We start from the raw sequence: 12500 nt of genomic DNA, 5'->3' as shown, positions 1-12500 counted from the left end.
TTCTCACAGGTGTTAGTTGTACAAGCAGAGGGTAGCAGCAGCAGCAGTTTAAAAAGTACTGTAGGTAGGTCTGTGGCCATTTTTCTTAATGACTTTGGCTTAATGTGCTGCCTTAGTCATCTTAACAGAGTGTTGATAAAGCTTTAATGGTCTTGCAGAATTCCATATGGGACCTAAAGTTTATCCTTCTTCCATTTGTGTGTGAGTATGTCTCTCTGTCTTTCTGTCAGTGTGATTGTATTTGTGTGTGTGTGTGTGTGTGTGTGTGTGTGTGTTTCTCTCCACAATGGTCTAAGGCCATTAGCTTGTAGGTGGGTTTTCGGACCACCGTCCCTGTAGTTGTGTGGTTGCCCTTCCTACAGCAGATGCCTTTGCTTATCGCACAGAGCCCACAGCGATGCCGCGGCACCACAAGCGAAGAGGGAACGTAAACACAGCGGGGACAGATTCAGCCCGTCAGCACAGCCTCAGTGGGGCTTTGCCAAACATCCAGTCGACATGGGACCGCCGTCATGTAAACAATAAACTGCAAAGGCAGGCTCCTGCCAATAACGCTTTTAAAAACAGGAGCCCCTTCGAAACACATCGCCTGGGGAAATAGGTCTAGCTCGGAGAGCCGGCATTTGAGAAGGCACTCGCAATCGCACACACACACACACACACACACACACACATACACAAACACACACACAAAATGCACACGCACACACAAAGGTCTTCCCACAAAGATCCTGGGGCGAGCCAATGAAAGTGAGTGAGTGAGAGAGAGAAAAGAGACATTCTGCCAATGGCGGACAAGGTTACCCACTGACCAGCATTTAATCTTGCCCGAAGGGCTGTTTTGGCGAGGCTTGTCGAAAGCACTTCCACCGCGTGTTTACGGCTCTGGCTTGTCAAGTACAGTGGACGGTAGATATGTATCAGGAGCGTGAATATTTAGGGGCAGCGGCCCCGGTGAGCAGAGCTGGACTGAGGAGGACTTTGATTTTGACAGAGAGTCAGAACGAAAGGCTTGGAATGCTTCCCAGGTCACAGGTGACTCGCCTACTGATGTGCTGCATTCATCTTCATCTCTCCTTTTTTCTCTTTCTTCTTCCTCTCTCTCACACATACACACGCTCCCTTGCTTTATCCCTCCCTCTCTCTTTCTGTCTCTCTTCTCGGAACCCCTTACACAGAAATCATTACACAGTAAGCAGAAAACTCACATAACCTCTCCTTGTTCCGCTCTCACACACACACACACAACAGAGACACCCCTTTGTCACATAGCCACTCTCTCTCTCAGGGTTAAACAAACAGTTTTGCCTACTGTAGCTTGAGTTGCAACAGCTAGCAGCTAATGCAGCTGAGCAACTACAGCGCTACACTCTGTGGGCATGTACTGTACATGGGAGCTCATGGACATGCTACCAACCAGAGTGTAGCGTTGTAGCTGCCTGACTGCATTAGCTGTTGGCTGTTGCAACCATAGACTGTATAATTACAGTATATATTTCTTTATAGTCTATGGTTGCAACTCAAGCTAGATGAAGCCAGTTGTTTTTGGTACTCGGTGACCTCAAGAAACGGAAATATATGTAAAAACTTGCCGGATTGTTCCTTTAAACACTTCTGTCTCTTCATCTTTCTGTTGTTCTTGCTTTGTCTCTGTTCTTTCTTAGTTTTTTCTTTTAGATATTCTCTCTCTCACTCTCTCTCTCTCTCTCTCTCTCTCTCCCCCCTGTTCTCCTGCTTGGAACTTTTCCTGTTTTGGCTCTGTGGTCATTGCTGCTGCTTCATTAGCCTGACACTGAAGGCTATCCATTGTCCTAATACGACTCTCGCCCAGTGGAGTCTGCTGTGGAACGGATGTGGCCCACAGCTGGCCCTGATCTGGCTGGAATCCGTTCTTGGGTCAGCAGCTATTTAGGTCAGCACAATGACTGTAGAATGCACGGGTAGCGTATGCTCAGTCCCAAGTGAAGCCATCTTAAAAGACTAAAAAAAGAACTGAGGTTTAATGAAGTATGTACAATTCTGAGTGACATTTCAGACTTTGACAATTCTGACCATGTCAATTTTCCGTTGACTCTGACTCTGTTCTTTCCAACATGGCCAATCAATTGTGTTGTCATGTTTTCAGAACATGTAGTGCATGATTTTTCTCCTTTTTTTTGAGACATTCAGCATCTCCCTGCTCTTCTACAGCCACTGGCTCAACATTCATGTTCAATCAGTCATGTGGTAGGCAGTTCGCTCCCCCTCCCCCAAACAGTGCCCCAGTGCACATACAGTATATACCGTTTCGATGGAAGCGTTGGGGGAGGGTACCACACCAAGGCTGTTTACCACCAGTCTTTACCTATGACACATCACAAGAGGACATGTGGACAAACAAAGGATTTGATAAACACTAAGAATGTGCACTGAATCGTTGGGAAAGCACCTCCAGGACAATGGATGACTAGGCTCAACAAAAAGGTCTCTAATGGGTGACCGTTATAGCCATATGTCCATGCGTTGCATACGGCCTTGTTTCTGGAGCTTGGTGCATTCCCAGCCTTGGGAGTGTGTTGCCCCGTGCTCCGGCTCTTGAGGATGGAGGCGGGAGGCAAATTGGTTGATGGAGGAGAGTTTAGTCTCCTCCCTCTGGGCAACAATATATTAATGAGGTGAGCCAGTGGAGACTGCTTATCCTCTGAAGAGCCTGACGAATAAAAGAGAAGAAAGGATGAGGAGAGATGGAGGGAGGGAGGGAGAGAAGGAGAGAGGGAGGAGGGGGGGCAAATCAATTTGGGGTGAAGGACAAATGAAGTTTGAGCAGGAGGACGTGGAGATCATTATTACGGCCGCACCTCTCATGTCTCTCGCGGGTGTTCGTCCCTGATAAGTCCGTTATTCTGAATGACGTACTGTAGGACAGCACGGAGGATGGAGCAGATGTTTGCTAAACAGCGTCTGGTCCGCGTTCACATTAAAGCCCAACTTATTCACGCGTGGGAAACGTGGCGTGGATCGTGCCATTTGAGGGGTTTGGGGGGGGGGGGGCACGTTGTTGGAAGGGTGCTTTCTCCTCTGTATGGACAAACAGGAGCAGCAAAGCCCCGCATTATGCTCCCAGAATTCTCTGATTCGACGCCAGGGGCCTGAGCTCCTGGAGAGTCTTGTGGTCGTCAGAGACTTGAATGAAGAGGGATAAAGTTGAAGGCCCCACAAACAGACAAGCTCCGCTCAAGAGCTCTTGAGCAAGGCTCCTAAACTCCCACAGAAATAGTTCCAGGGTGTTATCATTTCACCCTCTCTCTGTCTCTCTCTCTCTCTCTCTCTATCTCTCTCTCTCTCTCTTTCTCCCAACTCCATTGTCATTGATGAAAAAGAAACTGGTTTTCAACTGACTAGCCGTGGCGAAAGTAACTTTTAAATTATAATAGTGTGATAGATGAAAATGTACTGTTCTTCAGAAAAGATTCAAAAGAACAGTAGATATTTCTGGAGGATATAATTTTCAGAAGAGGTGTGTGTCTGTGTGCAACGTTTGTGTGTGTGTGTGTGTGTGTGTGTGTGTGTGTGTGTGTTGAGTGTGTATTCTTTGGGTATGTGTGTGTTGCACATTGTTTGAGCCAGTGTGTCATTGGCTCTCCTTGACACATTCAGGCATCCCTGTCTCCAGTCTTCCTCCCTCCGCCTCGAAGCCCGTCGACGTCCATCTTTGGCCGAGGCGCCAGGCGCTCAGGCAAGGGTCAGGCAGACGCGAGAGGCCCCATATGTGGCCTCGCCGCACTAATTTTCTGCTCCAAAACCATCTGAGGGCAACGAGAGGGAAAAGTGTTAAGTGCTTTTGTTTCTTTTTTTCTCTCTTTTTTTGTTGTCTTTTTTCTCTCTCTCTTTCTCTCTCCCTCCCTCTCTTTGCCTGTGCTATCGGACAGATGCTGTGCATGCGTGTGTGTGTGTGTGTGTGTGTGTGTGTGTGTGTGTGTGTGTGTGTGTGTGTGTGTGTGTGTGTGTGTGTGTGTGTGTGTGTGTGTGTGTGTGTGTGTTGCAGCACTCAGTCAGTAACTGAGGCTTGAAGCTTTTAGCATGCAGCAGTGTGAGCCTCAAAGAGAGGAGTTTTTTTCTGCAGAGATCCCCCCCCCCCCCCTCCCCAACATGATCAGATGCCTCGGCGGAACGGAAGGAAGGGACTCCAAATGTCTCCTTATTAGTGCCAGCGATTGGGTTTGATCCACGGCAAACACTACAGAAGGGGGGGGATTGCGGACATGTCCGTCCTCCTTAATCGCGTGCCAAACCCGTTGACATGACGGTGTCTGGTGGAGAGAGAGAGGGGGGGGGTCTCTGCTGAGTCATTCACAGCAACTGGCATCGACTCCGCAAAACATGCCAAGCAGGATCTGATCGCTGCTCGTTCTTTAGTCACTAGTCAAAATTGCCCTGTTGCCATAAGTGTTGCCGAGCGATTTCGAGTGAGATGTAAAGGGTGTTCAAGTGTGTTTTTTCTCTGTCATTTGAGTGTGATTTAAGAGTGAGATTTGCAGAGTATGTTAAGTCAGATGTGATGGGATCAAGCTGTACATGAGTACAGTGTTGATATGCAGTTGTGCGTTCCTGAAGATACTTACAGTAGTTACTCCAACATAAGGAATATAAAGGCCGCAACAATCACACTTGGGCTGTCTTCAAGAACAGGGGTTGCTGTCAGGGTTGTTGTGGCCGTGCTTGTGCTGGGATGGAGCACACATGGGGAAGCCAAACAAATCAAACATCCAAATTTAATAAACCATGAACCACAAATGAAATGCTGAGGTCTGGTCTGTCATGTCAGTCAACCAGTTATGCAATACACATGGAGTCTTCGGACCAATGCTACTTCTAACTGACGCTAATACAAAGCATATTCAGTACACCTTTAGACCAAAGTCGCAAAGTGGTCGAGAACAATCAAGACACGTCCATTTTGAGAATCTGTCCCAGTTTGATGTGATCCCAGTGATGTTCTGACGTGTGTGGTGTGTTTTCTCAGGTGCCGTGCGAGCCTCCAGCATCTTCCCCATCATGAGCGTGGGTCTGCTCTTCATGGGTGGCCTCTGTGTGGCCGCCAGTGAGTTCTACCGCAATCGCCACAACGTCATCCTCAGCGCAGGGATCTTCTTCGTCTCTGCCGGTAAGAGCACCTTTACACACAGCAATAATTCTTGAATTTCCCCTTGGGGATCTATAAAGTATTGATCTATCTATCTATCTATCTATCTATCTATCTATCTATCGATAAAGGCAACAGGTACACATAGAGGTGTGAGCCAACACACACATACGCACACACATGCACACACAGACCCACATACACACACATGGATGTGTACACAGATATGATGACATGGATACACACAGACACACACTCAAACACATGCACACAAGGATATGTACATACTCACTCTAAAATGAATGTGTTAGAAACACAAATTGTGTTGTCCCTCTCTGGGCGTAGAGATCTGTTAAAAACAACACAACTTGTGTTATTTTCAACACATTCATTTTAAGAGAGCATAAACACATAGAGACACACAGACACACACACACACACACACACACACACACACACACACACACACACTCCTCCTGAATGAGTTATACTGAAATATCACAAGTTTATTTAGTGTGTTGCCTTAGAAAAACAAATATTGTCGATTCCTTGAAATGGCCTCAGAGGCTGCACTGTGTTGCACGCCGGCCTGCCAGAGTACATTCTCTCCCTGACCTGCGTTCAGGGCTGTGCGCTTAGCTTTTTCACTAGGAGCACAGGTGCTCCTAAATGAAAACATTTAGGAGCCCAGAAAAAAATGTAGGAGCACTATGAAATTTCATTGAAAACCTTATTGCCTTAAGCAGGATACAGATCATTGCAGAAATCATATTTTGAATTCAGAATTTGTATACATTTTGTTAACAATTCATAGCATTATAGGATCTGCATAATTACTTATAGCTTAAAATTCAAAGTAATTTGAAAACTTCATACACTTTTTGTTACATTCATACACATTTGATTACACTTGTCTTTAATGATATTACAGGGGTGGTGTGTAGGTCTAATTGAGTGCCTGTCACTTTAAGAAGTACTAACAACGGTAAAGACAAATATTTCCGGTGTAATAGAAAAGATGAGTGCCCAGCAATGTTAACTTCTATGATTTAGGTAGCCTACCGTGGCATGGCATTGTGAGTTGTCCTTTCCCTTTTTCCTTGGTCAGGCTGGGTGCTTAACTTACTCTGCCATGACTTGTCTTGGAGTTTGGTAGCCTATATCTGTTATATTCAATGAGTGACAACCAGTGCTCAAAATAAAACGTTATTCTCCTGATAAAGTTAGTGGAATGGATTTAATGTGAACATAGCCATAAAAAGACGCAGAGTGGCTATATACAGCGCACATTTGCGATGAAAATGTTCCGCCTTAAAAGCAGATGTAGCCTACACCGAAACGTGGTTAAATACATAATTTAGACAAAAGAATCAGTAGGATACCATTTTTGTTTCATAGAAGTCTACCAGGCCATGTCAAATGCAGGCTCGGGTGAAGCTGGGAGGAATTAACCACGGTTTCCACACCGTATTAAGCCTATCAACCGTGATAATAATAATATTTGAAATGAACACGGTAATTGTTGTAGTCAACAGTTTTATCATGGTTTACCGTTTCACCTGTAATACATAGTCACCAACTGATAACGAACAGATTGAAAGAAGAATGGATTTGGAGTGACATTTCTTGCGTGTGTGTGAGAGCGCAAAGTTGATGCTGAAAGCGTGAGTGTCTAGCCAGGTGCGTAAGAGTTGTCAACTCTGAAATTTGTATACAGATGCGCGAAAATTGTACTATACTTTGATCCACTTGGTGTGGATTCATTTTAGGAGCAAAATGTGAATGAAAGGGTTGAAATCAGTACTCGCACGTGTGCGAGTATTTATTATTTGAAACTCGCACTAATATATTTTTACTCGTTTTTGCGACGAGCTGCGTACAGCCCTGGTTCAGGTGGATGCCTATCAGCCCCTGCATGGCCCAAGGGGGGGAGGGATTAGCACCGAACAGGTTGTAATGTAATAACCCTTCCCCATAGGCCCAGCTGATCATGTTGACTACACAGATTACAGCCAATGATTGACATCACAAACCCAGCGAGTCAGAGCGAGAAATAAACAAACAGGTAAACAACAGCAAAGCCCCCGTGGCTTAACTGGCCCCTGCTGGTGGCAATATTTCGACCAGTGATTTGGCAGCCAGAAGAGGGGAATCGCAAATAGAGAGGCCCGCCGCAGTGTTTCAATATTTGCCGATGAACATGTTAGCAGCGCGGAAGCAAACACATTTGCTCGCTAGCGAGGCACATGTGTGTGTTGAGACTGGAGTGTGTGTCGGATCAATTAGTGGGTCCCCTGTCTGTGCGTGACGTCTCCCTGTTGCATAAACCCACGCAAACACCACACACACACACACACACACACAGGAAAGACAATCAGGGTGCTTATGAAAACAGTTTGTCCCGTCTGTTCTGTTGTGGTCTTTCAATGGCATTTTGGTGATTATTCTCCGCCAGTTGTGGGGGAAAGATAGGAGCTAATTAAAATATCCTAATTGTTCTTATTTTCTTTGTTCCACATGAATGATAAGTGGTGCATTCTGGTGTAATGATTCGGAATGATGGGCCTCAGCTGCAAGTCCTAACTGCTCTTTCCCTGTCCTCTCCTTCCCCTTGCTTTCCATCTCTTTTTCCTTCCTTCTCTCCTTCTCTTCCTCTATTTCTTTGTCTTCCCCCTTGCTTTTCCCCCCTATATCATCTTTCTTCTCTCTCTCTCTTCTTTTCGTCCTACCCTCTCTCTCTCCTTCTCTTCCCCTTGCGTCTCTCTTGTTTTTAATCTTCTCTGCCCTCTTCTTTTTTTCTTCAATCACTCCATTCCTCTTCTCTCATTTCCTTCCTGTCCCCTTTTTCTTACTCTGTTATTTTCCCCCCTACTTCCCCTCTCCTTCTTTTCTCCTCCCCTCCTCTCTTCTCTTCTCCCCATCCCTCCATCCCAACTGGAAACCAACTCCACCCCCCCCCCTCCACACCCCTTCGGCAGGCCTGAGCAACATCATCGGGATCATCGTGTACATCTCGGCGAACTCGGGCGACCCGGGCCAGAGCGACTCCAAGAAGGGCTACTCGTACGGCTGGAGCTTCTACTTCGGCGCGCTCTCCTTCATCATGGCCGAGATGGTGGGCGTGCTGGCCGTGCACATGTTCATCGAGAAGCACCGCAAGCTGCGCGCCAAGTCCCGCACCGAGCTCATCAAGAAGTCGTCCTCGGTGTCGGCGTTCGGCCGCATCCCCAGCTACCGCTACCGCTTCCGCCGCCGCTCCAGCTGCCGCAGCAGCGAGCCGGCCTCGCGCGACGCCTCGCCCATCGGCAAGGGCGGCTACACGGGGCCCGCCGCCGCCGACATCTCCATGTACACGCTGTCGCGGGACCCCAGCAAGTCGGCCATGGGCGCGCTGCTCAACTCCGAGCGCGAGTTCCTGCAGCAGCAGGCGGCCGCCGCCGCGCACAACTCCAACTCCAAGGACTTCAAGGACGCCGCCAACAGGAGGACCACCCCTGTTTGAGAAACAACAAAAAAAACGAGTGAGGAAGAGGAAGAGAGAGAAAGAGAGAGAGAGAGGGATAGACAGAGAGAGAGAGTGTGAGAAAGAGAGTGTGTGTGTGTGTGGGTGTGTGTGTGTGTTAGAGAAAGAGACCAGCATAGAAACCATACAGGTTAATAAGGGTTAGTCTGAGCGCTATAAAGTGCAATCAGACTCATTCATCTGAGTTGGTTCCAAAGGCCTACACCCTTACAGCAGCCAAAGGGAAGGCCACTCCAGGTGGACGGGGCTGCTACCCTCTTTCTGTAACACTCTATTTAAATATAGATGGTAAATGTTAGATCATTGGTGCTTCCTTTTTATTCCGTCTCTTTTTCAGCCACCCTTTCATTTGATTCTGTTTTTCTTCTTCTTCTTCTTCTACTTCTTCTTCTCTCTCTCTTTCCCCCACCTGTAGTCAAATTCAAAACACATCCTCCCCTCCCCAAGGGCTACTTGGATGGAACAAAGTCTTCTCCCCCTCCCCCTCCTTTTTCTCTCTCTTTGTCAAAGTAGCTCTGATGTTTCCCTCGTTTATGTTTTGGGATTTCAGACGTTGTATATTGTACGTGGTGGCTCGGGTTATTTCATTGAGCGATGCACAAACCTGCTGGGGCCACCTCCTTGGGGTGGGGATGGGGGGCAGGGGGCGGAGGCTAACGTCCGAGTTCATCCCCTCCCGCCCCTGCGCCTTACGGGACAGTTCAGTAGCTCATTTTTTTGGCTGGGGAATGGTACACCTCTCGCTCCTAGTAATTGACTAAAGTGACAAAATAGACAGACAGACAGACAGACAGACAGACAGAAAGAAAGAAAGAAAGACAGAAAGAGAGAGAGAGAGAAATAATGAAAGATAAATAAATGAAATAGCACTAGTTGGTTTCTGTCGCCTCTGTCTCCGAGGGGCTGGCGGATGTTTTGAGAAATTCCAACCCCAGCCCAGAATCACTGTGTTCTGCCACCACCCATCGCTATCCTCCCAAAGCCCTGGCACCAGTTCGGCTGGCGCGCCACTCTTCCCAGTTTTCCATGCCATCCCCACCGGGGGTGTTTGGGGTTTGCAGCCTCCACTATCCCTCCATTCTGTCCTCTTCTCTTCTCTTCTCTCGCTGCAGAGAAGAGACATTGTGTCGGCCATTTTATTCATCGTGGAAAAAGTAGCTCTCACTGTGCGACCTCTGACAGCAAACCCCATTGGCAAGACACCAAAAAAAAATGTGTGGGGGAGAAAAAGTTTTACCAATGGAGTCCCTGAAATTGTATCAATTGTATCAAATATTTGCACGAGCAAAAAGAAAGAAAAACAAAAAAAACTCCCAAGAATTGAAGCAGAGCCAAGAGTCAGCACTGCATTAATCAGCGATCCAGAGAATGCAGGACCAAGATGTATTAGCCTACGGAACACTTCTGGACTCGGCCCAGGCTTCTCTGTGGTGGAGAGACATACACTGGACTTGTCGTTGACCTGACTTGACTGAAGCTCTTTTTTAAAAGCTCTCCAGGGTTCACTACACAATGTGTGTTAGCTAAACCACTGTGTCTTTTTTTCTGTTCATTTGTACTCATACTATATGCATTGCAGTGTGACCATCCTCCAGTCACCTTCCTTGTTTTGTTTTTTTTTGTTAGTTTGTTTGTTTGTTTTGTTTTTTAAGCATCTTCCTCATTTTCAAAAAAAAAAAAAAAAAGAACAGGCAATGATGCTGCCCACTTCCGAGCTTGTAATTAGGTTCCTTGTAATTTATGATGCAATATTTATGATGAAGCATTTGTTGTGGGATCCAGGTTTCGGGTCAATTTAAATTATCTAACTGTTCCTAGAGATGATTACTATCGTTAAGTTGTTAGAGAAAGTCGTGTTTGTTGGTGATGCATTCACCCATTTTGTATTTGAATCAGTTTTTTTTTCTCCAATGGTAACAGCACTGGGGTGACAGGCTGGATGGGTATACTGAAAAAGAAAATGTGAAAAAACAAATCTACCAGAGGGGTATTAGCTCACTTCAAAGGCCGTTATCAGGGGAGGTAGTCTGCACTGTGGGGTCATATCTGAGCGTTTACTGTAATTTGCCAAAACTAGACACTACAAAACTGTTCTCCAGCATATTCTTTGTGTAGGGCAGTGAGGATTATATGTGTCCTCCATGGGTGCTCTGCTTAAACTCATAGCCATAGAAACGAACTGTGGGGGGGATCTGATCCTTCGTCCAGAGAGAGAGAGATAGAGAGAGAGTGAGAGAGAAAGAGAGAGTGAGAATGAGAGAGTGAGAGAGAGAGAGAGAGAGAGAGAATAATGTTTGTGAGCATCGTGTGAGCAGAGTCTGAACTGGACCGATTGGACGTTCATGTCTTTCATGTTCCGAAGCCTGACGGAGACTGTTCAACCAGAGGGAGGTTCTTGTGTCTCTCGAGTTTCCCCTTGTCCTTGTTCCCTAAAACAACACAATGATTTATATTCTATATCAAGTTAATAAACAACTTTGCAGAATTAAATACACTTAATCAGAGTAATAAAGGCATTGTAAGAATCTTTAACTACTGCTCAGTCCATACCAATATGCCATATACCGCTACAGAATTAGCCATAAGCTTTTTGTATTCTTTTAAATGTGAATAGAAAACAATGGTAGTTAGCGCTTTTAGGTTGCTAGGTCAGTATCATAACTCCAAGGGCTTCATCATTTATGAACAAAATACATAACCATTCAAGGGCTTTTTAATTAGCTATGATGTACAGCAACATATTATGAGAGTGAAAGTATATTTGCCCGAGAAAAATATTTTAAATAGCAAAAAAGATTAAAAAAAAATCCCTCTTCACATAGTTTTATTCATGTATGCAGAAGATAGGCTTCATCATGACACATGTGCATAAATTATTACTCCCACATCGTTTTTGCTGCCCCGTCAGTAGACTATCCCCTCACCTGTCCTTCACCTGTGCAGCTGCAGAGGCCAAATGAAGCCATACTCATTCAGTGGGGTCGCCATCTTCCCTGTGGAACACTCATGCTTGCGTCCATCCGTAGCTCCTGTGAGGTGGAGGCGACCGTGCCTGTCACTGAGCTACACCCACGGTTGCTATGCATGTCACCCTCCGTTGGCTTTGCAGAACTCTTTCTGTTGCTTCCTGTTCTTCTCATGGGTCCAACGCACTCTCTGAATCAAACGAAATGTCTTATTCATGAGGCATGCCCATACACAGGTACGTTTTTTTCCCCTTTCTTTCCTTTTCTTTCATCGGTGAAAACACTGTAAATGTTTCTTTGTTTTTGGTTCGTTTGTTTATTTGTTTGTTTGTTGTTGGTTTTTTTCTCGGTTGTCTGGTGGACATGTGTTGTTGTTTTTTTGGAGTCGTGTTCTGAAGAAGTGGAGCGCGTTTGAGATGACTTCCCGTCAGGGAGGCGTTCATCTGCATCGGATCAGGCGCTCTCCCTTCCCCCGACTGCATTCAGAGTGCCCAGTGCCTGAGCCCAGTGTCCTTCCCGGTGCCCCCCGCCAGAGATGGGCACCTCACACCCATCCCCTGACCCAACACCTAAACACACACACACGCTCAAATATATATATATACACACACACACACACACACACACACACACACACACACACACACACACGCATACACATACACATACATATACACATACACACACACACACACACACACACACACACACACACACACACACACCAACCATCACTGCTTTGCCAGGACTGTTAATTACTTTCCACCATTCACACCATGATATAGACCTGACACTACACGAAACGTTCAGGTCGAAACGCAACATTGTGTATGTGACCCCCCCTCCCCTCAACACCCCCCTCTTCCCCCTAATGCAGCAGTTTCAGCTT

At 46.3% G+C, this 12500-nt stretch overlaps 1 protein-coding gene across 1 annotated transcript in view; it reads left to right on the top strand.

Moving 5' to 3' along the window:
- The window catches only part of LOC134077171 (voltage-dependent calcium channel gamma-3 subunit-like), a 39255-nt gene extending 30631 nt beyond the window's left edge, over positions 1-8624 (top strand). The window contains exons 3-4 of the mRNA XM_062532600.1: positions 5003-5143; positions 8101-8624. Coding sequence (XP_062388584.1) covers positions 5003-5143; positions 8101-8624 — 665 coding nt within the window. The remainder of the gene's footprint in view (positions 1-5002; positions 5144-8100) is intronic.
- The last annotated feature ends 3876 nt before the right edge of the window (positions 8625-12500 follow it).

The sequence above is a fragment of the Sardina pilchardus genome, chromosome 3 (genome assembly GCF_963854185.1).
Source record: "Sardina pilchardus chromosome 3, fSarPil1.1, whole genome shotgun sequence".
Taxonomy (NCBI): Eukaryota; Metazoa; Chordata; class Actinopteri; order Clupeiformes; family Clupeidae; genus Sardina; species Sardina pilchardus.
The sequence above is the reverse complement of the archived record's forward strand: the minus strand, read 5'-3'. Positions and strand labels throughout refer to the sequence as shown.